We start from the raw sequence: 26,609 nt of genomic DNA, 5'->3' as shown, positions 1-26,609 counted from the left end.
GCAGATGAGCTGGCTGAAAGGGGCTGCCATACCCGGCTTACCCTGTGGCATTCCAGGCAGCCGAGCAGGCAAAGGTGGGATGGGCAAGGATGGCTCAGGTGCTCCCAAGGTCACTCAGCAAGGCCACGCTAGGATGGAGGGTCTGTTTGTGCTCCCGCCCACGGCCCCTCCCCTGGAGCACGATTCCTTACATACCCCCAATCTCCCAAGAGAGTGCCCACCACAGCACCATTCCCAGCCCCCTCACTACGGAAGGCAAGACACTGCTTCCTGTATTTGGGGACAGGGGCAAAGGCTTATTGGGGAAAAGCTGTACTCATTGGTTCAGAAAACTAGCTCACACTGAGCTGCACTTATTTTGGTTCATCCTGTTGTGTTCGCTGAGGCTGACTTGGTAAAAAGGGAGGTGATATTCAGTTGGGGTCTGTTATGAGAATAAAATGGAATTGGGCCAGACAGGAGGAATCCAGACTGATTCTCAGTGGGAACTCTGTAAAGTTTTTGCTGGTCTGTGTCCTGAGATGGACCACAGCTGGAAGCACAAAGCCCTTTAGGGGTTCCAAGGTACAAAGGGAGGAGGGTTCTGGGCTCTGTGACCATGCATGTGAACACAGATTTCCTAGTCGAGATCCTGGGGTTGTACTGTCCTCTGGACCACAGCAGTCCCCTACAGACGACCCTGGGACCTGGGACTAAGTACTTCTGCAAGGTCCCTGCAGTCTAACCATAACAGGTTCTTTCAAAAGGCTGCTCTGTGCCTGCCTGGCAGCTCCTAGTGTTGCTAGAGCTCTGCATTCAGAGCTGTCTCCTATCACCCTCATGGGAAAGAGAACGCACCAGCCAGCCATAGAAGCTGGCTGCTAGAGGGAGTCTGTGCCTGCGATCAGCCAGAAATCAGGGCTCCAGACAGATCTTTCTGGTTACCCAGGCAGGGTAAAAGGCATCAGACACCAGGACACCATCCTCAGAGCCAGAAAGCAATACCAACCCACACCCTCACTGGACACCGCCTAAGGGATGGAGCATAGCTCCTGGCCGTCCATGCCCTGGCTGAACACGGGCCCTGAGGTGACCAGAGCCGGGTCAACTCCCAGTCCTTAGGGTGGATCTTTAACACAAACAAACCAGATTTGGATCCCTCCACACAGGTCACAGTGTCTGGCTCTACAAAACCACAGCTGAGCAGGCACCATGTGGCTAACCAGTCCATACTCACGCCAGAGCACTCACTGTCCATCCTCAAGCGGCCCCTTGAATCTCAACCCCTGTGTCTGTTCCCTGGCCTGAGTCCTGCTCTAAACACACACCATGCAGACAGTGTCTGATGAACAAGCCTCTACCCAGCCCTGCTGAACCCACACTGTGCTAGTATACACACTGAGTTCCTGCCTACAGAGCAGGAAGGAACAAGGCAGCTGCAAGGAACATCAAGCTACAAGGGAGCAATGCAAGGGCAGCAGGCCTGCACAGAACCCACAAAGGGCCCACATGGGACACACCAGGGGCCCACTTGCGGCCCACAGGATACCTACATGGGACCCACACTGGCCTATAGGAAGCCGACATCAGGCGCACATGGGGAATAATGGTTTTAACCAGCCCCACCCCCTGGTTTCCCATGAAGAGAGAGTCCTCCCCATAGCACTTCCATCCTTAGCCAAGGCTTGGCAAAAGCCAGCTTAGCAACCCCAGAAATACTCCGAGAAGCCTCCACATGGGCAGATGCTAGGGATCTGGGGCTTGGCAGCCTCTCCCAGCTACTGAGAAAACGGTTCTTCCCAGACTGCAAAGGAGCAACACAGCTGAATGACCTAACATCTTGTCCTGGTGCAGCTTGTGTCTGCAGGAACCCCACAGCCAGGCCAGGAGTCTCAGGCATCGCCCAGGCCTGCATGCAATGAGGGCCCCCACCCCACTTGCCCCTCCATTCACTTTGGCATGGAAACAGAGGCAGCTCCTGGTATGGATGGCCAGCCCTGTCAGGCACCTGATGCTGTTTAGACCCTTGGAGTGCCAGAAGGACACCTCAAATCCCAGGATACATGATGCAGGCAAACTGCTCAAGAGGTGGGCCAGGGCAGCCACTATCACATCCGCCTGGGCCAGGCCCCGGAGCCACTATCACACCTGCAGCTTATCAAGCTTCAAATACTAACGAAGCTCACAAGGAACTGGGGCAAGAGGCTCAGTGCAGACCCGCCAGGGGCCTCCCCGCCCCACCCATGGAGGAGGCGAGTCCGCCGGTCACCCTGTGCCTGGCAGCAGGGTCAGGTGCCCTCTTCTGGCACAGGCGACACATGGGACAGAGACGAAACATCATCCTGAGTGTCTCCATACCAAGCCACCTAGACCCGAGCATGGAGCTGAAACTTTTCTGGGAAGCATGGGCAGGGAGGAAGGCTGTGTCTCAGCTCTACCCTAGGGTGACTGCACCCTGAACTTCATCCCCCGAGTGGCACAGGGCCTACCCTGAGGACAGTTCATCCTGAGTGCCCGGATGAGACTAGTCCCAGGTGAGGGAAGAACCTGGGGGGCTGCACTGTGGCACCTAGCGGTCCCAGAGACAAACTGGCTACAGCATGGATAACACCCAGCCTGCTGCTGATGGACACGTGAGAAAAACACAGCAGACCTCACTGTTCCATGTGTCCGTGCCTCTCTGTTCCAATGAAGAGCGGGGGCAGGGAGGACCAACAGGTCTGACCACAGCTTCTGACTAACAGGACACAACCACTTTCTGAACATGACCTCACACCCCTGACTACAAGCTTCCTTGAAGCCTCCACTGGCTGCAAGGAGGGGTCTGTGCCCAGAGCCTCACTCCCAAGTCTGCTCTTCCCTGAGTGCCAGCCCGCCGACGGCTCTGAGGGCTGGCCTGTTCTGACGCCCACCCTACGGCAGCACCCAGGCTTCACCCTCCCCTGGCTCTCCATCCTGGGCATGGCTACTTCGCCACCTCGAGTTACCTCCCCACCTCCCAAAGCTGCCTGCAGCTCCACCCCAGGTACCCCCACCCATCTCCAACCCCTCTTATCTTCTCCAAGCTTCATGGAAGCTGGGACCTTCTTTGTGTACTTCAAAGCTTAACACAGGTTTTATTTTCCTAGAGTCCTGTCTCCTGTACAAACTGAAAACCTGCTCTTGGCTTTACCTCCAGCTCTGGGCTGGACCAGTTGCTCCCACAACCCCAGAGCCACAGCCCTCAGCACCCAAGCTCAAGCTCCCAGCCAACCTGAAGTCCCCCCGCCTCTCAGCCTTCAGGGGCTGAAGCCAGCCCTAAATATTTCCCTCTGGTCTCTCACTGAGGCATATGCTCAGTCTCCTCTCAGAGCAAAAAGCTCTGTGGTCACCCAGAAACCGGCAGACTACAGGTCCAAGAGAACCCCCTGCAGGGCTCAGCAAATGCCAGCACACATGGGACAGGATGGGGAGTCCTGGGGTATCCCACCCCGTTAGAGTGAGAGTGGCAGTGGCAGGGGCACGGGCTCAACCTTCACATGGCTCAGCTGGAGGCTGCAGTGAGCGGGTCCAGGGCAGGAACCCACAGTACACCCTCCTGACCAGCAACCCCAGAGCATGAAGACTAGGAGATCAGCCATGCTGCTGTTGCTGCTAAGTTGTGTCAGTCATGTCCGACTCTGTGCGACCCCATAGACAGCAGCCCACCAGGCTCCGCCGTCCCTGGGATTCTCCAGGCAAGGACACTGGAGTGGGTTCCCATTTCCTTTTCCAATGCATCAAAGTGAAAAGTGAAAGTGAAGTCGCTCAGTTGTGTCTGACTCTTAGCGACCCCATGGACTGCAGCCTACCAGGCTCCTCCATCCACGGGATTTTCCAGGCAAGCGTACTGGAGTGGGGTGCCATTGCCTTCTCTGAGCTTAGCCATGGTATGCCTAAAAGGGCCACTGTGTGAAAACAGGCAGCATTATTGGATTCATGGCATTGGAGGAAATAAAGCCTTATAGGCCAGCATGTACCACCACCTATAATCAATCTACGTAGGCCAGCTCCCCATTTGCCACCAAGCCATGCCACACACATTTCTTTCTTCCTAGCCACACACACAAGCACAGAAGGAAAACATAAACCCTTTGTCCCCACTGAGCCTCAAACAATTTTTTTTATCTTGAAACAATAATTAATAATGATATAAATGAAAACCCTTAAAAAAAGAGTAGAACCACCTGAGTAGAAAGGTAGCCTGGCAAGGACTCAGGGGCCACATGGTACTCTTCATTCACACTTTTACCCCAAATACCCTGCTCTAATCAGCTTCCCACTCCTGGCTGGCCACCCTCAAGCAGTGATAAACACATTTGTCTGACTAGGAGATGCCTGGAGATGCCTAGAGGGGCAGGTGCCCTCACCACAGCTTCCCAGGCGAAAGCCAGGCACACAGGCAGAAGAAAGAGGACGAGTGGGTGATGCGCGAGGTGGGTGGGGAGCCAGGATGCATGCCTCCCAGCCCCCTACTAAACTTGGCAACTAACCTGCAGACCCAAGACGCCTGAGCAGAAACGGGGGTGGGGTGGGGGCTGTTAGCAGACAAGGAGCACTGGGCAGTTCCTGCGCATTTCTACAGTCATGCCTCTGACCTGGCCCTCCCGGGGAGGGTGCCAAAGTCACTCTGATGGGGATGGACACCGAACTCTGATGGATGCCTGCCATGGATGTGGCCTCAGATCCCAACAAGCACAATGTATCTTTATTATACCAGCAAAAGCCAGAGGCCCTAAACCAGTATGTACAATCCAATGGGTAAAAAAGCTTAACGCTTCTGTTGAAAAACAAAAACCTGAAAAGCTTGTGAATCATTGGCCAATTGGTCTGAAGGATGAAAACGGTTTTGGACAGCCTGAGCAGATGTGCCATTCCTGGACATGGAGTCCCTGGGTACTAGCAGTGTGTTCCAGGGAGGCAGATGATGACTGGGACTTGAGTTTTGATTTAGCAGAGCTTTGGGGAACTAAATAATTGACTTCATCTCTGAGGTTGGTGAGATGAGAGGGAAATACACCAAGTAAAGTGCTCCAGCTAGAGAGAAGGCCAGGAGGGGCTGGGCCCACACAGAGGGGCACAGCAGGAGGCTTGGAATCACGTCTCTCAGGGTCAGAGATTCCTGACGTGACGAGAATGGAGGGGGCGCTGGGGCATCCTAGCTGGAGCACGTTCTCTCAGCATTTCCACATGCAGGGAGTGGGGGCAGTGGGTTAACAGTACTGGATGTTGTGATACGGCCCTTGTACAGAAGTTACACCCTCCAGTGACCTTCTAGAACTGTCTCGGCTCGCTACATGCATGTCTTCAGAGTCCAGACACGTGTGAAACACACCATGCGTCTAGAGAAGGCCGGGGTTGTCTTTTTGTTGTCGCTGGAACTGGGGACAGCGGACGTGTAAATCTGCCACGAGTGCAACAGAAATAAAACTACGTCCAACATAAAAAAAAGAAAAAAAAAACACTAAACAAACGAGTGACAAAAGAAACGCAGAGCACCTTGGGGCCTGGGGCAGAGCACCAGAGGCTGGGAGTGGGCAAACCGCTGCACATGCTGTCGGTGTCCAGGCATGAACCAGCCAAGAGCATGCACTGGCGCTTTCTGGGGCTAGAAGGGTGGGCATGGACGGGGTTCCATTTTTTATATCAAGTACATGATTTCAATGGGGGTGGGGTAAGGTGTCCTACAAAATGTATGGAAGATAATGAAGACAGGGAGGGGCAGGGGAGAAACCAAGGGCCAGGAGGTGATAAAATACAAAAGAACAAATACAGACAGATGGACACAGACACGGGTCCACTGAGGAATCGAGCGCGAGGTTTGCTACTAGACTTATAGGTCACTCTCTCAGACGTTGGGTGGTAAACCGTCCAGCCTGCAAATGAATATAGAGGGAAGAAAACAAAGAGACAGGCATCAAGTACAGTCTCTGGGATTCCTCCTACACACCACCAGCCATATCAGCCTCTTCACTTAGCATCCACGGCTCCACCTAGCCCAGCCCAGAGGACCACAGCCACTGATCACATAATGGAAAGGAGGCGATGTTGGAGTGGAAGAGAAGCGGACCCCAGGAGAGCGTGTGGGGCAGGGTGGGGGGTGGGCACCGGCAGCGGTCACCACGACTTCTCTGGAGAGAGATGGTGGGGGTGGAGCACCTCATCGCGTAGCCGCTGCATCCAGGGCAGCGGTGACGAGCATTTCCTCCTCAAGGCCAATCTCCCAGCTCGAGAGCTGTGCCCTCGTCCCCCCAGCTGGCCCTCCTGACGGAAGGACCCATGTTTAGTGGGGAGTGGAGTAGGGTGGGGGTGGGCCAGTGCCTGGGAACTGGCGCAGAGCTCACAGCAGATGCCACATCTGACCTCTCAGTGGTCCTGGCGCCTTCCCCAGGCCGGCTCTTGCAAAGCGCACCTCCCTCTGAGCCGCTTACAGCAAGACTTGATGATGGGCAGGCCATCCACTTTTCTCATTCAAAAGCTACATCTAACGTTTTTTTTTCCTTAAGAGGCTGTCGGCAGCCTTGGCCGCAGCTCATGTCCCCTCTATGCCACACGGGCCCTATGAGGCTAGCACATGCTCGGAGACGGGCGAGCTGGAAATCACCTGGGCCATGCACTCCGCCTCCATCACTGGCCAAGCCGGAGCAGATGTCTGCAGACAGGGAGGCCCGCACGGAGCAAGGCTGCTGAGTCTGAACTGCCTTCCCACATGGGTCTGAAGCTGCTGTGGGCCCTGCCCCAGCTTGGGCAGGGTCCTTAGCAGGAGGGGCTCTGCTGCAGTCTGACAAGTGACCTGGGTTGGGGGGGAGAAGGGGTGACAGGCACGATGAGGCACCACAGGACAGACCAGCCAGCTCGGGCCACGTCTGTCCTCCCTGCTCTTTGCTGGGTGACCTTGGGGAAGCTGAGTCCCTACAGGCAATGGGTACATTGCTGGATCACCCATGTGCAGGTGTCAGGAAGATCGAAGAAAATGACCACCGTTTCCACTGGTGCTAACCTACGTTGTGCAAACACTGTGAAAGAACCACGGCCCATCTGCAGATGTACACGTGGGCTCAAAGGGGACCTGTGGATTTCCTAAGTCTCTGAAGTCTCATGTTAGCTTTAGGAATTGATATGGAATTCATGTAATTTTGGGTAATCTTAGAAATTCTTGGGTGTGTATCCTGCGGGTTACCTGCAACATAGAGAGGGAAGGCTTAAGGTCAGCTCACTGCTGGCTTCCCCCCTGGTGCATTTGGGGCTTTCAGCTCACTGGGTCCCCACCCCAGAGTGTGGGGGCTTGGGGTGTGTACTCTTAGTGCCTGGGCATTGTGGTTAAAGGCTGGGGAGCAGGAAGGGTCCCTATCATCCTCTCCCTCCCCCAAGGCAGCTGCTCAACCCTCACTGTCAGGGGCTGACATACATCTGAGAAACGGGATCAGAGGAAGCAGACCCCTGCCCGGGCAGCACTCTGCAGGGAGGAGCACACTGCAACCCACGGGCAGCTGGGACTCTGGTTCTTCCCTCCTGGCAGGAGGGGTGGAAGCCTTGGCTCTCTCGGGCATGAAGACGCTTCCTTGCTCCAATGAAAGGAGATTCAAGAAGCGCTCTTCCAAGGCCTAGTGCCTGCCTCCCATCTGCCCAGCTCCCACGTCTGAGGGTGGCTAGGAGGGCCCTGGGCCAACCTGTGCTGGAGGCCACGACCTTGAGCTGCTGCACCAGGGGGCTCAGCAACTTCCCCGCCTTCAGCTTGCTCTTGCTGGTCTTTCTCCGGCGGCCGATGGGTGGGGCCGTGTGGAAGAGGCCTAAGTTAGGGGGTAGTGGTTTGCCTAGGCGGCGGTACAGGGCCTCAATCTCCTGTTTCTGCTGACTTTGTAGCTCTGAGATCTCCTTCAGATGCCTGTAGGAGGGAAAGGAAGAGGGAAGCCAGGTGGGCATTCTGGTCGTTTCCAACATGAGGCCCCTCCAGGAGAGCCCAGGACTGGTAGGATAGGTATGAGGAGTAGAGCCTGCAGGGTAGGCTGGGCAGACAGGCCATGCACAGGGGACATAAGGGCATTTAAACGTCACCTTCTATTTACACCTAAGCCAAATGGGAGTATCACTGAGATCTCTGGCATCAACTCACCCAACAACAGAACTGCATGAAGACCAGCCTAAGACATTCAAGTTTTCCGATATATCCAGACTTGTAACATTGCTGGGTTTTTTGGGGGGGGAACGGGGGATGATATGAACAACTTCTCACATTTATGCTTACAATACAAACCCTACTCATAAACATGGGTGAAGAAACTAATCAGGGCTCAGAATTGGAAGGCTGCCTTAGCTTATCAGGCAAATAAGTGTTAATTCCTCCGTGTGAGGGAACACAGCACAAGAAGCCTCTCAGAGGAGAGAAGCCTGCACAAGCGAGTCTACAGAAAATATGTTATTAGCCAGGGCCCTGGGGCTCTTGCTGTGCCCAGGAGAGCTTCCAGCTAAGGCTGACCCCACAGGCAACACTATTCCTGAGAATACAGCCGAGATGCCAGGTCACATGGGTGGGAAGCTGCTGTTAAGACTTGGGTGGAATCACTGACTGTGGGCAAGGGCAGTTTCTAGAAAAGTCTAGGAAAGGGCTGGGTGGTCCCAGTTGGCCTTCCTCAGGGAGCATGCAGCTAAGGCTGGGGCCCTCTCTGCACAGCCAAGAGCAGGAGAGAGCACGGGCTTCTCCTGCCCACATTTCCATTTCTGGACCCACTCCAAGAGCCCATAGCCACTCCTTCCCAAAGATTCCAGCCTCTCCCGACCTTAGTAACTAAAGTGTGGGGCCCTCTTGTCCTGAAGGAGACTTCATGGCTTAGCTGTATCTCAGTGACCCTGACCACAGCAGGAGCAGGTAAATTTGCAGGGAGAGAGAGCAAGTGCAATCAAGGCCTATGTGTGAGACTGAAGGAGGAGGGGAGGTGTGGGCCCCAGAGACCAGGGACCAGATCCGACGGCAGGGACACTGCCTCTGCCCTGTCACCCAGCCCAAGCAGCTCAAAATCACAGGACGTGGACTTCAGCTGCTGGACACTTCCCCTGACACCAGAGCCCAGACCTGACCTGTTCCACAGGACCTACTTCTCTCGAAGACTCTGCAGCTCTTTCCTGATATCAGCATCCTCAATCTCTGAGTCGTTGTCACTGCTGATGTAGGATGACTGGGAGTGGAAGGAGGTCACGCTGATGGTGGGGACCTTCACGCCCATCCTGCTGGGTGTCTCCAGGCCTGGGGAGCCAGCCCGAGAGGACCTCTGCAGGAAGGCAGCGGCCTTCTTCACAAAGTCACTGGCCACACCACCACCGCTGCTGGGCAGGGAGGCATGCTTCTGCACAGAAGGCCTCCTGCAAGGGGACTCGTCCCCAGAGTCACTGGACATGGGCTCTTCCATGCCGACCTCAATGGAGGAGGCCGTCTGTGCCCGCCGCATAGCCAGCTTCATGTCTGGGCTGCAAGGAGCCTCGTCCAGGTAAACGTCAGGTGGGGCTGAGTACCGCAGGCTATTGGGGGAGGCCAGAGTCCACTCATCCTGGGTGCTGACCACTGAGAACCGGCCCACGGTTTTGGCTGGCGAGCTGCCATCCTGCTGCCCTGGCCACTTCGGAGGGGATTCTGATACCAGAGTGCTGTATGGCTGGGGTTGGCTGTCCTGGCCACCCTCAATCAATGTCCCCGGGCAGCTCTGCATGGACTTGGCCAACGTTTCCCCAGGGACCCTGCTGGTCCGGTCTGTGGGCTCCAGATGGGCAGGGATGGCAGAAGCAGGGACATCCTTGGGAAACAGTGGAAAGGAAAAGATTCCACGCAAACACCATCAGAGAGCAAGCCCGCCAACCCACTGAGCATCTCACTGGAGAAAACTTCTTACCTGGGGGGCACTGGGTGCTGCGAGCGAATCTGAGGCCGCCTGTGCTCCCTCACGGCCAAGCATGTGGCTCAAAGATGATTCAGCTGTAGGAACGTTAAAACCATTACTCAGGCTGGTGCAAAGAACAAAGGCAGGAATGAGCCAAAAGCAGCCATCCAGAAGAGAAAGGGAGTGGCAGTGAGAAGCAGTGTGTGCAGCTGGAAAACAGAAACTACTGACATCCTAACCCCATCACTTCACAGGAGATGCCCTGTGATCCAGAAAAGGAGGGAGACATCAGCCTAATACTACCCAGATCCCTGAAGACCCCTGCTCGAGACCTCAGGCACAGCCAGGCCTTCCACGCACCTGATTAACATCGCCTGCCTCACCTGTCCTCTCTATGCCCCTGATATGCCCTGTTTCACCTGACGGTATTGCCTTCTCTCTCCCCGACATGTTCTGATGATAAAAGGCTCTTACGAGGCCCAGGAAGATCAGAACAATAAGGCTGACTCCTAATCCTGCTGCTCCAAAGTCTATGGAAGGTCCCTGTCATCTGAGACTGTCTCATTTCCCCATCTACAGATGATACATTTGACCAGCCTTCCAGGGTTGCTGTGAAGAGTAAACAACAGAAGCAGAAGGAGCTGATGTGTGGAAGCCTGGCCTGAGCTGGGACCTGCACATAGCAAAGAAAACCAGAGCTGTGTGTTAGCCTGAGCTGAACTGACATGCTGCCGTGCACAGGGGATTGGGGGAGGCATGACAGGGGCTGAAAGAGCCTCCAGCCAGGCTAGGGGGCTGCCCCTGCACAGATTCCTGAGAAGACCCAGATTCATCTGTCATGCAAACCCCAACTCTAGGCAATACACAATACTCCTCCCTACACGACTATGGTGAAGATCATCCAGTCTTGCTTTGCATACCTCTAGGGACAGGAGGCTCATTACCAACTGCACTCTATTTCTGATCAGCTCTGACTGCCAGAAAAACTGACCTTTTCCAAACTAGAATCTATCTCTTAAGAGGTTCCCTGTCAGTTCCATACTCTGGAAGGCTCTGGCACTCGAAGGCACTGATGCTGCATAAGGTGGCTGCCCATGGTACACAACTCACAGAAAGAAGGCAGAAGGAGATGGAGAGGGCACTCAGGTACAATCTCTCACCTTCTCCCTTGCCCAGCCCACTCCTGCTCCATCCCATGATCCTTATCTTCCCCAGGTAAACATCATATGTTATGGCTTCTGACCCCAATCCCAGAAGCCCCACCCCTCTAAAGTTGTGGCATCTATAAGAATGCAGTGTCCTGGGGTCCAGCCACAGAATCCAACGGTCCACTCCCCTTGTTCTGTGATCTGAGAAGACTGTTCTTGCCACTGATACACACCCATGGTCCCATTACAAGGTCAGCTGGTCCTTATCTTGCCCATCTCCCAAGAAATTCCAGGCCGAGAAAGAACCAACACCTTAGATCAGACCAACTCCCTTGTGCTAAAACATATGCATTCAGGTAGACTTCACTTTCACTTTTCACTTTCATGCACTGGAGAAGGAAATGGCCACCCACTCCAGTGTTCTTGCCTGGAGAATCCCAAGGACGGGAGCCTGGTGAGCTGCTGTCTATGGGGTCGCACAGAGTCGGACACAACTGACGTAATTTAGAAGAAGTGAAATGAGAACTACAGCAAGAATTCCTGCAGAGATGCACAATACTCAAAGAAAGTCTTGAAGAAATCCTGTTTCAGAACTTCACGGATGGCTCTAGCCCAGCAGCTTCCACAGACCTGTTGGAATTCCTCAGCCCCAGCCCTGCATTCTGTCCAAAATAACCACAGTCACCTTATAACCTCCTATAGAAAGAGGAGCTAGGGGTATCCACCAGAATATACTGAGAGCACTGGGGAGCCAGACAGGCCCTGTTAAGATCCCAATACCCAGTCAATAGGGCTTTCACCCATTTCCACAGAGGGCTTTCTCTTGGAGTATGAACACATGGTTTGTGCTAGAACTGCTTCTGCCACATCTGGGTCCCACCTAAGATGCTGTGGGGATGAAGGGTAAAGAAGCAGAATGTTTCAAAGTAAAGAAGGCTGGTAACACCTATGGCTTGTTACCTGTCACTGACAAGGACACGGACTGCTCCAGTGTGACCTCTAATCCAGGGGCCATTTCTGACTTTTCCAACTGAAGAAAGAAACAGCAAAAAAGAGCTGTGAGTCTTACTTGCTAACATCTCTGTAGCAAAACTGCATATCCTCTCCTCCAGTTCGAAGGATGGACTCCTCCTCCCCAGGCAACTCAAGAAAACACATGTGGGTGGGTCAGACATGAATTGCCTGGAGACAGTGCCTCGGGCAGTACTCACCGCAGGCTGGGGCAGCAGGGCCAGACTGCCCCCAGAGGCCTCTGTATGGGGCTCATCCCCTCTTGGGAGTTCCAGGGTGATGTCTCTGTCACCTGCCTCCACAGGGGTCCCGGCCGAGGCTGAGGAGGTGGGCACGTGCTCCTGGTAGAGCAGAGTCCTCAGCTTCTCGTCCAGGCTCTTGATGGTGCTGTCCACAAAGCCCACCCTTGGGGGCGGCCCTTCTCCATCCGACTCCAAGGCTGAAGGTGGCTGAGGAGGGGCGGTGGGTGCCAGCGGGGGACTGGGGAGCTGGGGAGTGGCCAGACTGATTGCCCCTATCACAGTGGGGGCTGGGGGAAGGGGCTGGCTCACAGTGGGCTGAGGGGCCCCACTAGGGGCACCAGATGTGGGGGCCAAAGCTGACAGGGGCTCCCCCTTGGTGATGGGCTCTCTGGCTAAGGCAGGATCCCCCAGACCCATGGCGTGAAGGGGGGCCTCCAAAGGTGGGGCACAAGGCCCTCGGCCCATGTCAGGGGACTGGGCAACAAGCTGAGCATCAAGAGTCTCCATTAGTGGCCAGGGAGTCTTATGCTCACTGGCTGGCCCCTGAGGGGTTCCTGGGACCCCTGCCTGCACGGCAGGCCCCATTGCTGGCTCCAGCTTAGGACTGGCGGCTGGTGGGGCCATGTCTTGGGACAGAGCAGTCACGGGAGGGGATGACGGCACCAAAGGGGCTGGTGCACCACCAGGAAGGTCCCTGGGGCCTGCTTGGCTCAGAAGCTGCAGATCAGTTGAGAAGCTGGGTTTCTCCTTGGAGGATAGCTGGTCTTTAGAGGGTGCTGAATCTAGAAGAAATAGGAAAAATGCCTCTATACTAACCTATTCTGGTCCTATTCACCTGGCACTTTGCTAGCTAAAAAGATGCCTTCTTTAGGCTGGTAGTGCTCTATAAACCAGTCCTCTTTTGCTTTTCTCCGACATGCCAACTTCATGCATGTGCTAGCTCCGGCCTGAGACTCCTTGCATACATCTTCCTGCAACCCTGCTTCCCACTTCAGGTTGTGTTCCAGAAGTGTCCCATTCAGCCGCACTAGCACATCCCACCTTCCTTCTGATTTTTCTGTAGCACTTAGCCATCAGGCATAACCTATCCCTGTCTGTTGACTGTCTTTCCATGCCCCCATGTGCCAGGCGAGCTCCATAAAAACAGCTCTTATGACCCTTGCACTGGCCCATTCCACAAAACTGTAAATGAAATTATAAAGTCTTAAGTAGCAAGCAGTACACATTCCCTTGCCCTGGAGAGGGCAGTAACTTCTGATAAGCCAGACACCATGCTTTGGTAAGATCAGAAGCTCGGACCAGAGAGAGGAGATCAAGATGAAAGAGTAGAAGGACAACGTGTTCACCACCCTCTGCGAACACATCAAAAATACATCACAGGTGGAACAATTCTCACTAAAATCAAACTGAAGACTGGCAGGAGGCCTTTTGTACAATCAAGGCTGTAAAGATCCACACTGAATCAGGTAGAAAGTGATCAGGTCAGAACTGATGCCCCTAGAAGGCGACACAGAGGTAAAGGGGGATTACACAGGCTTGGAGATCCTCCCTGAGGAGTGAGTGGTATGAACCACATGTTAGACATCCCATCCCTGGGGTCTGACACCGAGAAGATGAGTCCCCTTGGTTGATCTGAAAACCAGTGGGACTAATAGGAGAGCTGTAAGAAACCTAGAATTTGCTTGTGAAGAGTGTGTGAATATGCTTTGTTTACTCCTAGGAGCAAAACAGAGGAAGCAGATTGAAAGTGCCTGGGACTCTGGTCAGTTTCCTGCAACTGATCCAAGGCATGCCCTAGACCACACTGAGCACCCACTCCAGCACCAGGAGCTTCAGCACAGCTTCCCACTAGGTCAAAGGCTGCTATGGTGGAGGAAAATGTGCATTTGTGGGAGACAGAGCTGGCTCTGACCCAGCCCTGCATCTGGTCAGGGGTGGAGTGGGACAGCCATTACTGATGTTCACAGAAGCGGCAGATCAGGACAGACTGGAGCTCTGAATGGTGTGCAGGCACAGTACAAGCACACACACTGGCCTATACCAGGTACCACTCAGATCCTCTTGCTCTAGCACAGATCTCCACTGGAACAAACATTTCATTATCAGGAGAGTGGGGAGCACATACTCAGAGGGAAAGGAGACAGCTTGAACTCCACCCTCAGGGATTCTGCTCTAGACTTTGGGACCAGATGCCACCCTTGATAGGGCTGTGATGACCAATGAGCATACAAGAAGCCCCAGATCATACCTGGCTCTGCCTCTAGCCTCTCCATCTCCAATCCTACCTACCATCAAGGTGATACCAGCCCGCACACTCTGGGAAAAGATATGACCCTGCTTACTTCAGATCCAGTTCTCCCACCAAAGCCACTGGGCAAAGACAGACTGAACAGAGATGCTCCCATACAAGCGCAACTCTTTAAGACCAAGACAGGTAACCGTTTCACCTAATTTCATAGAGAAAACAGTAGTTAAGCAAAATGAGAAGACAGAGGGACTTCTTTCATATGAAAAAAGGAGAAAAACCCCTGCAAAATAAATAATAAAACAGAGATAAATAATTTACCAGAAAGAGTTCAAAGCCTTAGTAAAAGAATGCTCAACGAACTAAGGAAGACAATAGATGAACATAGTGAAAATTTTAACAAAGAAGTAGAAAATACAAAAAATAAAGTCATAAAATACAACTGAAATGAAAAAAACACCAGAAAGGTTTAACAGCAGACTAAGTGATACAGAAGAATGCCTAAGAGAGGTGGGAGACAGAATAACGGAACCCACCCAATCAGAACAGAAAAAGAATATTAAAAAATGAGAATAAGTTAAGGGACCTCTAGGACAATATCAAGCATACTAACATTTGCATTATTGAGGCTCCAAAGGAGAAAGGGCAAAAAAAAAATGTATTTGATGAAACTATGCCTGAAAACTCTCTGAACCTGAAGAAAAATAGATATCCACAGTATATACGGTAAACACAGAGTGTCCCAAACTGAACATATACACCAAGACCTACCATAATTAAAATGGTAAATGTTAAAGACAAAGAGAGAATCTGAAGGCAGCAAGAGAAAAACAAAGAGTAACATATAAAGAAACACCCATAAGTCCATCAGCTGATTTTTCTGCAGAAACTTTACAGCCACAGGGGAATGGCATGACATACCCATAGTGCTAAAAAGGAAAAATCTAAAATTTAGGATAATCTACCCAACAAGATTATCATTCAGAATTAAAAGACAGCTAAAGAACTTCTCAGATAAGGAAAAACTAAAAGTTCATATTTAATCCAACTTTAAAGGAAGTCTTAGATAGTCTTCTCCAAGTGGAAAAAAAGGGGTACAACAAAATGAAAGAATTTATAGGAAGGGAAAATCCCACCAGTAAAGGAAAATACACAGTATATACAGCAAAGACTATGGATCAAATGCTTATATAAGATTAAAAGACAAAAATTAGAAAGTTGACTATAACTACAATAAATAGTTAAGGGATATACATGGAGATGTAAAATATGACATAAAAAACCACAAAATGTGGTGACTCCACTGATGGTCCAGTGGTTAAGATTCCATGCTTCCACTGCAGGAGACACAGGTTCAATCCCTGGTTCAGGGAAATAAGATCCTGCATGCTGCATGGCACAGCCAAAAAAACCCAAAAAACACCCACAAAATGTGGGGGAGAGGAGTAAAATAATGGAGATCTTTAAGAATGTGCTTGAACTTAAATGACAAATGACCAGATTAAAATAAATAGATATTTAGGTCAACATACGGCTCAGAGGGTAATGTGTCTGCCTACAATGTGGGAGACCCGGGTTCAATCCCTGGGTTGGGAAGATCCCCTGGAGAAGGAAATGGCAACCCACTCCAGTACTCTTGCCTGGAAAATCCCATGGACTGAGAAGCCTGGTAGGCTACAGTCCACGGGATTGCAAAGAGTTGGACATGACTGAGCAACTTCACTCACTCATATGAACCCCATGGCAAGCACAAATCAGAATCCTACAGTAGACACACAAAAATAGGGAGAAAGTAACACAAGCATACCACTAAACAAAACAATCAAATCACAAGGAAAGAAACTAAAAGAAGATGAAAAGAACACAGAATGAAAAAAATGACCCAGAAAACAAGTAACAGAATAGCAATATGTACATACCTATATATAATCACTTTAAATGGACTATATGTTCCAATCAGAAGACATAGAGGAGATGACTGGATAAAAAAACAAGACCATATATTCAAGAGACTCTCTTTGAGTTAAAGATACACAGACTACAAGTGAGGGGATGGAAGGAGATATTTCACAAAAATGAAAATGAGAAGAAAGCTGGTAGCAATACTCATATCTTACAAAATAGACTTTAGGAGAAAGTCTATAAAAAAGACAAAGAAGGCCATTATGTACTGATAAAGTGATCAATACCAGAAGAGAATATAACATTCTTTAATATATATGCACAATATATATGTAATATATTGACTACAATAAAGCCTTTGACTGTGTGGCTCACAACAAACTGTGGAAAATTCTTAAAGAGACAGGAATACCAGACCACCTTACCAGTCTCCTGAGAAAACTGTATACAAGTCGAGAAGCAACAGTTAGAACTGAACATGGAACAACTGACTGGTTCAAAACTGGGAAAGAAGTATATTGTCACCCTGTTTGTTTAACTTCTGTGCAGAGTGCATCATGTGAAATGTCAGGCTGGATGAATTACAAAAACTGAGTCAAGACTGATGGGAGGAATATCAACAACCTCAGATATGCAGATGATACCACTCTAATGGCAGAAAATGAAGCGGAACTAAAGAGCCTCTTGATGAGGGTGAAAGAGGAGAGTGAAAAAGCTGGCTTAAAAGTCAACACTTGAAAAACTAAGATACCAGGTCCCATCTAGTCCCATCACTTCATGGCAAATAGAAGGGGAAATTTGGAAACGGTGGCAGATTTTATCTTCTTGGGCCCCAAAATCAGTGTGGACAGTGACTACAAGCCATGAAATTAAAGGATGCTTGCTCCGTGGAAGAAAAGTTACAACAAACCTAGACAGCATATTAAAAGCAGAGACATCACTTTGCCAACAAATGTCTGTATAGTCAAAGCTATGGTTTTCCCAGCAGTCATGTATTGAAGTGACCATAAAAAAGGCTAAGTGTGAAAAGCTTTCAAACTGTGGTGCTGGAGAAGACTGTTGAGAGTCCCTTGGACAGCAGGGAGATCAAACTAGTCAATCCTAAAGGAAATCATCCCTGAATATTCATTGGATGGACTGTTGCTGAAGCCCCAATACTTTGGCCACCTGATGCAAAGAGCTGACTCACTGGAAAAGATCCTGATGCTAAAGACATCACAGGACAGAACTGTTAGATAGCATCACCAACTTGATGGACATGAATTTGAACAAACTTTGGGAGATCGGGGAAGACAGAGAAGCCCACACTCCATGGGGTCAGACATGACTTAGTAACTGAACAAAAACAAATGCAGGTGCACCTAAATATGGAAAGTAAATATTAATAGTCAGAAAAAGGAAAAATTGACAATAGAATAAGAATAGACCATTATAGCACTTCACTTATATCAAGGGAGAAATCATACAGACAGAAAACCAATAAGGAAACAGTGGTCTTAACATTAGACCAGTTGGACTTATTATATACCTGTAAGACATTCCATCTAAAAACAGCGGAATATACATTCTCTTCAAGTGCATGTGGAACATTCTCCAGGACAGGTCACATGCTAGGCCACAAAACAAGTCTCAACAACTTTAGAGGACAGAAATTACACCAAGCATTTTTTCTGACAATAATAGTAAGAAACGTGGGCTTCCTGGTGGCTTAGAGAGTAAGGAATCCGCCTGCAATGCAGGAGACCTGGGTTTGATCCCTGGGTTGGGAAAATCTTTTGGAGAGGGAATGGCTACCCACTCCCATATTCTTGCCTGGAAAATTATATGGATAGAGGACTCTGGTGGGCTATAGTCCATCTCGTTGCAAAGAGTTGAACATGACTGAGCAACTAACACTTTCACTTTTCCACTTTCCACTTTGGGGACTTATTACAGGAAGAAAAATGGGAAAAAAACAAAAACATGGAGACTAAATAGTATGATATTATAAATACAATGGGTCAATGAAGAAATCAAAGAGGTTATCAGAAAACATTTGGAGAAATGAAAATAAAACCACAACTTTCCAAAATCTATGTGACACAGAAAAGGGAAGTTCTAAGAGGGAAGCAATAAAGGCCTACCTCAAAAAGGAAGAAAAATCTCAAATAAACAACATTGGTTACTGTCTAAAGGAATCAAATAACAAAGCCCAAAGTCAGCAGAAGAAAAGAAATAATAAAGATCAGAGAAGACTAAAATAGAGACAAAAAAAAAAAAAAAAAAAACCCACCTCAACAATAGAATAATCAATGAAAACAAGACCCAGCGTTTGCTGCTTTTTTTTTTTTAAGGATAAAATTGATATCTTTATCCAGGCTCATTAAGAAAAAAAGAGAGGACTCAAAATAAGAAATGAAAGAAGAAATAATAAAACCAATATCAAAGATATACAAAAAAATCATACAGGAACAAATTGGACAGTGAATAAATGGATAAAAACCCTAGAAACACACAATCTTCTAAGACTGAATCAGAAATAAATAGACAATTGGAATAGACAGTTAAGTAGTAGTGAAATTGAATTTGCCATCAAAAAACTCCCAGCAAACAAAAGTCCAGAACCAGACAGATGACTTCACAGACAAAATTCTACCATATAAAGAAGAGCTAATACCTAGGCTTCCCAGACTATCCCCAAAACTGAAGAGGAGGGAGCATTCCCAAATTCATTCTAACAGGCCACCATTACCCTGATACTCAGAAAAATACATTTACAAAAGAAAAAAATTATAGGCCAACAACAGTCATGACCATCAAAAGATGGTCAACATCACCATTATTAGAGAAATGGAAATCAAAACCATAATGAGGTACCACCTCACACCAGTCAGAATAGCCATCCTTGAAAAGTCTACAAATAATAAACGCCGGAGAGGACATAAAGAAAAGAACACTCCTACGCTGTTGGTGAGAATGTAAGTTGGTGCAGCCACTATGAAAAACATGTATGGAGGTTCCTCAAAAAGCTAAAAATAGAGTTGCCATACGATCCAGCATGTATCTGGAAAAAAACTATAATTCAAAAAGACACATGTACCCCTATGTTCATAGCAGCACTATTCATAATCACTGATACATGGAAACAACTTAGATGTCCTTCAACAGATGAATAGATAAAGAAGATGTGAGATATATTATACAAATACTACTTAGCCATAAAAAGAACAAAGTAATGCCATTTGCAGCAACATGGGTAGAACTAGAGTTTATCATACTAAGTTTAAGTTAGAAACAGAAGGACAAATACCATATAATATCACTTATATGTACAATCTGAAATATAACACAGGGGCTTCCCTGTTGGTCCAGTGGTTGAGAATCCACCTGCCAATGCAGGGGACACAGGTTCGATCCCTGGTCTGGGAAGATCCTCCATGCCCCCACACTCTAGAGCCCACGTGCCGCAACTGCTGAAGCCCACACACCTACACCAAAGAGTAGCCCCTGCTCTCTGCAACTAAAGCTCATGCTCGGCAACAAAGACCCAGCACAGCCAAAAATATATAAATAAATAACTTAAAAAATAAAATATAACACAAATGCATTTACCTACAAAACAGAAATGAACTCACAGATATAGATAACAGACTTGTGGTTGCCAAAGAGTAAGGGGACTGAAGGAGGGTGGATTGAGAGTTTGAGATTAGCAGATGCAAACTATTATATATAGAATGGATAAACAACAAGGTCCCATTATATAGTACAGGGAACTATATTCAATTTCCTGTGATAAACTATCACAGAAACCAATACCAGACAATGCCTGTGGTTGGGTAGACCAGCTGAAATTGATAGCAATCAAATTGAGGCATTAACTGAGATCAATGTTATACCACATGGGAGACAGCTGACACACTCAAACTATCCAAATCAAGCAATGAAAATCATTTGCACCAGCTTGGTTATGTTAATAGCTTTGATATTTGGGCTCCACATCAGGAACGTCAGGAACGTCGCTCAGTCGTGTCTGACCCTTTGCGACCCCATGGACTGTAGCCTACCAGGCTCCTTTGTCCGTGGGATTTTCCAGGCAATAGTACTGGAGTGGATTGCCATTTCCTTCTCCAGCAGATCTTCCTGACCCAGGGATCGAACCTAGGTCTCCCGCATTGTAGACAGATGCTTTACTGTCTGAGCCACCGGGAAGTCTTGTAAGTTAAGCCAAAAAAAAACCCCACAAAACCCTCTTGACCATAAGTCTACATGTAATCCTCTACTGAAATGCAAGAAAAACATTCCATTTTAAAAACAAATTGTGAAGGGTGATGAAAAGTAGATTCTGTGAAACAATATAGAATGGGAGAGATCGTGGGGCAAGTGAAATGAACCAACACCACCAACAAAACCGAGGGCCAGTCTTCAAAGAAGGTGATGTCGTGTATACAGTAGGACTGGAAGGGAGTCCTCTATTTACAAGCTCCTTCAGGAAAACCAAACAATTAGTTCCAACAAGTACTGCTCCCAATTAGACCAACTGAAAGCAGCACTTGATGAAAAGCATCCAAAATTAGTCAACAGAAAATGCATCATCTTCCATTAGTATAACACAAGACTGAATGCTTCTTTGATGACCAGGCAAAAACTGTTACAGCTTGGCTGGCAAGTTCTGACTCATCTGCTGTATTGACCAGACATTGCACCGGGTTTTTGTTTATTTAAGTTTTACAAATTCTCTTAATGGAAAAATTCCACCTCCCTGGAATACTGTAAAAGACACCTGAAAGAATTGTTGCTCAAAAAGATAAAAAGTTTTGGGAATACGGAATTATGAAGTTGCCTGAAAAAAGGCAGACATTAGTTTTTGCCACAGGCCTGGGAAAACAGTGATTACACGTCTTTAAAAGAAGCTGAATAAATGATCCCTGATTTCACTTCGGGAAAAAAAAAAAAAGGAAGCCTACTTTTAGCTGGTACAAACTCAGACAAACAAAAATTTGCTTCAGAAAACTTTGTTTTGAGATAAATGTATTTACTTCAAATGAAAAATTAAACTTTTGTGCCAGCACTATGACACTTCTTTAAATATTTACAAAAACTGGACAGGGCATGGCTCTTAAAGATAACTGCAGATTGGAATCACCTGAAAGGTAAAAAGAGAGTGATGCTGGGTCTCATGTGTAGAAATACAGATTTCACCGTGTAAAGCAGGGCCTGGGCTTCTTCAGTATTATTGCTTTTCTTCCTCTCTTTTGTTCTTTCCTGCTTTTTTCTCCTCCCCTTTCTCTCTGTTTTCTCTCACCCTCGCTTCCTGCTTCATGTCTTCAATATTTGTGATTTATAGGAAAAATATGTATTTGGTGTTCATCCATACCTCCTGGCTCACAGATTCCCCAAATCCTTGGACTCTCTCTGAACATTAAAAGCATTAATTATACAAGTATAATATTTGGCCTCTTGCCCTCAGTTCCTGAAAATGCTTCAGGGAACATGACTTTTGGGTCCCACCCAAGGGTGAGGACTGGGTGCCAAGAGAACCAACCATGTGATCAGAAGGTTAGAATTTTCAGTCCCAGCCCCTGATCAAGAGGGAAGAGAGGCTGGAGGTTGAATTAACCACCAATAGCCAATGATTTAGTCAATTGTGCCTATGTAATGAAGCCTCACCCTGCTTATTTAACTTATGTGCAAAGTACATCATGAGAAATGCTGGACTGAGTGAAGCACAAGCTGGAATCAAGATTGCCAGGAGAAAATATCAATAACCTCAGATGTGCAGATGACACCACCCTTATGGCAGAAAGCAAAGAAGAACTAAAGAGCCCCCTGATGAAAGAGGAGAGTGAAAAAGTTGGCTTAAAACTCAACATTCAGAAAACTAAGATCATGGCATCCGGTCCCATCACTTCATGGCAAATAGATGGGAAAACAGTGACAAGACTTTATTTTTTTTGGCTCCAAAATCACTGCAGATGGTGATTGCAGCCATGAAATTAAAAGACGCTTACTCCTTGGAAGGAAAGTTATGACCAACCTCAGTTCAGTTCAGTGGCTCAGTCCTGTCCAACTCTTTGCGACCCCATGAATTGCAGCACGCCAGGCCTCCCAGTCCATGACCAACTCCCGGAGTTCAGTCAAACTCATGTCCATCGAGTCAGTGATGCCATCCAGCCATCTCATCCTCTGTTGTCCCCTTCTCCTCCTGCCCCCAATCCCTCGCAGCATCAGGGTCTTTTCCAATGAGTCAACTGTTCGCATGAGGTGGCCGAAGTACTGGAGTTTCAGCTTTAGCATCATTCCCTCCAAAGAACACCCAGGACTGATCTCCTTTAGAATGGACTGGTTAGAGCTCCTTGCAGTCCAAGGGACTCTCAAGAGTCTTCTCCAACACCACAGTTCAAAAGCATCAATTCTTCGGCACTCAGCTTTCTTCACAGTCCAACTCTCACATCCATACATGACTACTGGAAAAACCATAGCCTTAAATAGACGAACCTTTGTTGGCAAAGTTAATGTCTCTGCTTTTGAATATGCTATCTAGGCAGGTCATAACTTTCATTCCAAGGAGTAAGCGTCTTTTAATTTCATGGCTGCAATCACCATCTGCAGTGATTTTGAAGCCCCCCAAAATAAAGTCTGACACTGTTTCCACTGTTTCCCCATCTATTTCCCTTGAATTGATGGGACCAGATGCCATGATCTTAGTTTTCAGAATGTTGAGCTTTAAGCCAACTTTTTCACTCTTCTCTGATCAACCTAGACAGCTTACTAAAAAGCAGAGACATTACTTTGCCAACAAAGGTCCATCTAGTCAAAGCTATGGTTTTTCCAGTAGTCATGTATGGATGTGAGAATTGGACTATAAAGAAAGCTGAGCGCCGAAGAATTGATGCTTTTGAACTGTCATGCTGGAGAAGACTCTTGAGAGTCCCTTGGACAGCAAGGAGATCCAACCATTCCATCCTAAAGGAAATCAGTCCTGAATATTCATTGGAAGGATTGATGCTGAAGCTGTAATTCCAATATTCTGGCCACCTGATGCAAAGAACTGACTCATTGGAAAAGACCCTGATGCTGGGAAAGATTGAAGGCAGGAGGAAAAGGAGATGACAGAGGATGAGATGGTTGGATGGCATCACCAACTCGATGGACATGAGTTTGAGTAAACTCTGGGAGTTGGTGATGGACAGAGAGGCCTGACGTGCTGCAGTCCATGGGGTCGCAAAGAGTCAGATACGACTGAGCACCTGAACTGAACTGAACTGAACTGAATGAAACCTCCATAAAATCTCTACAGGACAAGGTTCAGAGAGATTCCAGGTTGAACACATGGAGACTGGAGAGAGTAGTGAGCCTGGAAAAGGCACAGAAGCTCCACACCATTTCCCAATGCCTTGCCTTATATATCGCTTCATCTGGCTACTGATTCTTATACTTTAACATCCTTTATAATCCTCATGCGAAGAGATGACTTATTGGAAAAGACTCTGATGCTGGGAGGGATGGGGGGCAGGAGGAAAAGGGGACGACAGAGGATGAGATGGCTGGATGGCATCACCGACTTGATGGACGTGAGTCTGAGTGAACTCCGGGAGATGGCGATGGACAGGGAGGCCTGGAGTGCTATGATTCATGGGGTTGCAAAGAGGGGGACACGACTGAGCAACTGAACTGAACTGATAATAAATTGGTGATCCAGTAAAATACATGTTTCTCTGAGTTCTGTGAGCAATTCAAGCAAATTAAGGGGTCATGGGAAACCCTGATTTATAGCCAGTCACTCAGAAGTACAAGAAACAACCTTAACTTGCAATTGACATCCTAAGTTAGAGGATGTCTGTTGGAAACCCCAGTTTGTAGCAAGTTGGTTAGATGCACAGATAATAACCTGGGCTTGTGACTGGCATCTAATGTGGAGGGTTGTCCAGTGGAACTGAACTCTTTATCTCTGGAATCTGATTCTATCTCCAGATAGAAAGTGTCAGAATTGAGTTGAATTCTCAGACACCTTGCTGGCATCTGAGAATTGCTCGCTGGTGTGGGGAAGTCTACACACACATACAAAGTTGGAATTGGGTCTGGGAACCGATTTACAATGTCCTACTCTACACTGGGCTATTGAGGACCTCCAGTAGGATATTGAAAATAAATAGTGATAATGAGTATCTTTATATATTGCTCTCCATCTCAAAAAACAAAAAACAAAGTAGCACATCACCATTAAGTATATTTGCTGTTGTTTTTAAAATAGATATCCTTTCTCAGATTAAACAAATGTACTTTTATGTTTATGTTCCTATTATTTAAAGTCATTAATAGATGTTGACTTTTATCAAATGTTTTCCTCCATCTACTGAGATGATCTTATGCTTCTTTAATCTGTGCCTCTGGAATCACCATTCCACTCATTGGTTCTATGAGTTTAACTTTTTTCCCCCCAAATTCCCCACATACAACTGAAATCAAGGAGTATTTGTCTTTCTCTGCTTGGCTTATTTTAGTTAGTATAATGACTGATTTCATCCATGCTGTCACAAATGGCAGGATTTCCTTCTTTTTATGGCTGAATATGCCATGTTTTCATTATCCATTCAACTAGTAACACTTAAGATTGTTTCCATATCTTGGCTACTATGAATGATGCTGGATGAACATGGAGATGCAGATATCTCTTTGAAACAGTGATTTCAGTCCCTTTGGATAAATATCCAGAAGTGGGACTGCTGGAACATATGGCAGTTCTATTTTTAAAGTTTCAGGCCTTAAGTCTTTAATCTATTTTAAGTTGATTTTTGTGGGTGGTGTGAGACAGATGTCCAATTTCATTTTTCTCCATTTGGATGTCCAGTTTTCTCAGAACCATTTATTAGAGAAACTAACCTTTCCCCCAACTGTGTACATATGGTGCCCTTGTCATAGATTAGTTGACCATATATACTTGAGTGTATTCTGGGCTCTCTGTTCTGCTGGTCTATGTCTATTTTTATGTTAATACCATATGCTGTTTTGATTATCATAGCTTTACAATATAGTTTGAAGTCATGCAATGATATACTTTGTTCTTTCTTAAAACTGCTTTGGCTATTTGGCTTTTTGTGTGTGTGATTCCATATGAATTCTAGAGTTTTTCTACTTCTGTGAAAAATGACACTAGAATTTTGATGGGGACTGCATTGAATCTGTAGATAAGTTTGGGTAGTAGAGACATTTAATTCTTTCAGTCAAAGAACATAAGATATAGTTCCATTTATTTCAATCTCTTTCATCAGTGTCTCATAGTTTTCAGCACACATGGCTTTCATCTCCTGGTAAAATTTATTCCTCAGTATGACGCTACTTTAATTGGGATTGCTTTCTTAGTTTATTTTTCAGATTGGTTTATAGAAATAAAATTGATTTCTGCATGTTGATTTTATATTCTGCAACTTCACTAGGTTTATTAATTCTAACAGTTTTTTGACGGAGTCTTTAAGGTTTTCTGTATATTCAGTTCAGTTTTCAGTTCAGTTCCTCAGTCGTGTTCGACTCTGCGATCCCATGAATCGCAGCATGCCAGGCCTCCCTGTCCATCACCAACTCCCGGAGTTTACTCAAACTCACGTCCATCGAGTCGGTGATGCCATCCAGCCATCTCATCCTCTGTCGTCCCCTTTTCCTCTTGCCCCCAATCCCTCCCAGCATCAGAGTCTTTTCCAATGAGTCAATTCTTAGCATGAGGTGGCCAAAGTACTGGAGTTTCAGCTTTAGCATCATTCCCTCCAAAGAACACCCAGGACTGATCTCCTTCAGAATGGACTGGTTGGATATCCTTGCAGTCCAAGGGACTCTCAAGAGTCTTCTCCAACACCAGTTCAAAAGCATCAATTCTTTGACACTTGGCCTTCTTCACAGTCCAACTCTCACATCCATACATGACCACTGGAAAAACCATAGCCTTGACTAAGACGGACCTTTGTTGGCAAAGTAATATCTCTGCTTTTGAATATGTTATCTAGGTTGGTCATAACTTTTCTTCCAAGCAGTAAGCGTATATTAGATTATGTCATCTGCAAACAGACACAATTTTACTTCCTCTCTGATTTGGATGCCCTCTATTTCTTCTTCTTGACTAACTGCTCTGGCTAGGACTTCCAGGGTGACACTGAACAGAAGTAATGAAAGTATGAATCCTGTCTTGTTTTAAAACTAAGAGGAAAAGCTTTAGCTTTTCATGATT

At 47.6% G+C, this 26,609-nt stretch overlaps 1 protein-coding gene across 6 annotated transcripts in view; it reads right to left on the bottom strand.

Annotated features, from left to right (window-relative positions):
* The window catches only part of WNK2 (WNK lysine deficient protein kinase 2), a 146,789-nt gene that overhangs the window by 26,043 nt on the left and 94,137 nt on the right, over positions 1 to 26,609 (bottom strand). For 4 of the 6 annotated variants that reach the window (XR_005721835.1, XM_040245526.1, XM_040245536.1 and 1 more), the window contains 7 exons: positions 12,226 to 13,049; positions 11,975 to 12,044; positions 9,879 to 9,961; positions 9,091 to 9,782; positions 7,668 to 7,882; positions 6,602 to 6,790; positions 5,775 to 5,873 (listed from right to left, as the gene is read on the bottom strand). Coding sequence is in view for 5 of the 6 variants with exons in the window: in XM_040245526.1 (XP_040101460.1) it covers positions 5,775 to 5,873; positions 6,602 to 6,790; positions 7,668 to 7,882; positions 9,091 to 9,782; positions 9,879 to 9,961; positions 11,975 to 12,044; positions 12,226 to 13,049 (2,172 nt within the window). In the remaining variant the exon portion in view is untranslated. The remainder of the gene's footprint in view (positions 1 to 5,774; positions 5,874 to 6,601; positions 6,791 to 7,667; positions 7,883 to 9,090; positions 9,783 to 9,878; positions 9,962 to 11,974; positions 12,045 to 12,225; positions 13,050 to 26,609) is intronic. The other 2 variants (XM_040245544.1, XM_040245549.1) reach the window with 2 other exon arrangements.

Source organism: Oryx dammah, unplaced genomic scaffold (genome assembly GCF_014754425.2).
Source record: "Oryx dammah isolate SB20612 unplaced genomic scaffold, SCBI_Odam_1.1 HiC_scaffold_1, whole genome shotgun sequence".
Classification (NCBI taxonomy): Eukaryota; Metazoa; Chordata; class Mammalia; order Artiodactyla; family Bovidae; genus Oryx; species Oryx dammah.
Note: the sequence above shows the minus strand (reverse complement) of the source record. Positions and strands in the feature narration are given on the sequence as shown.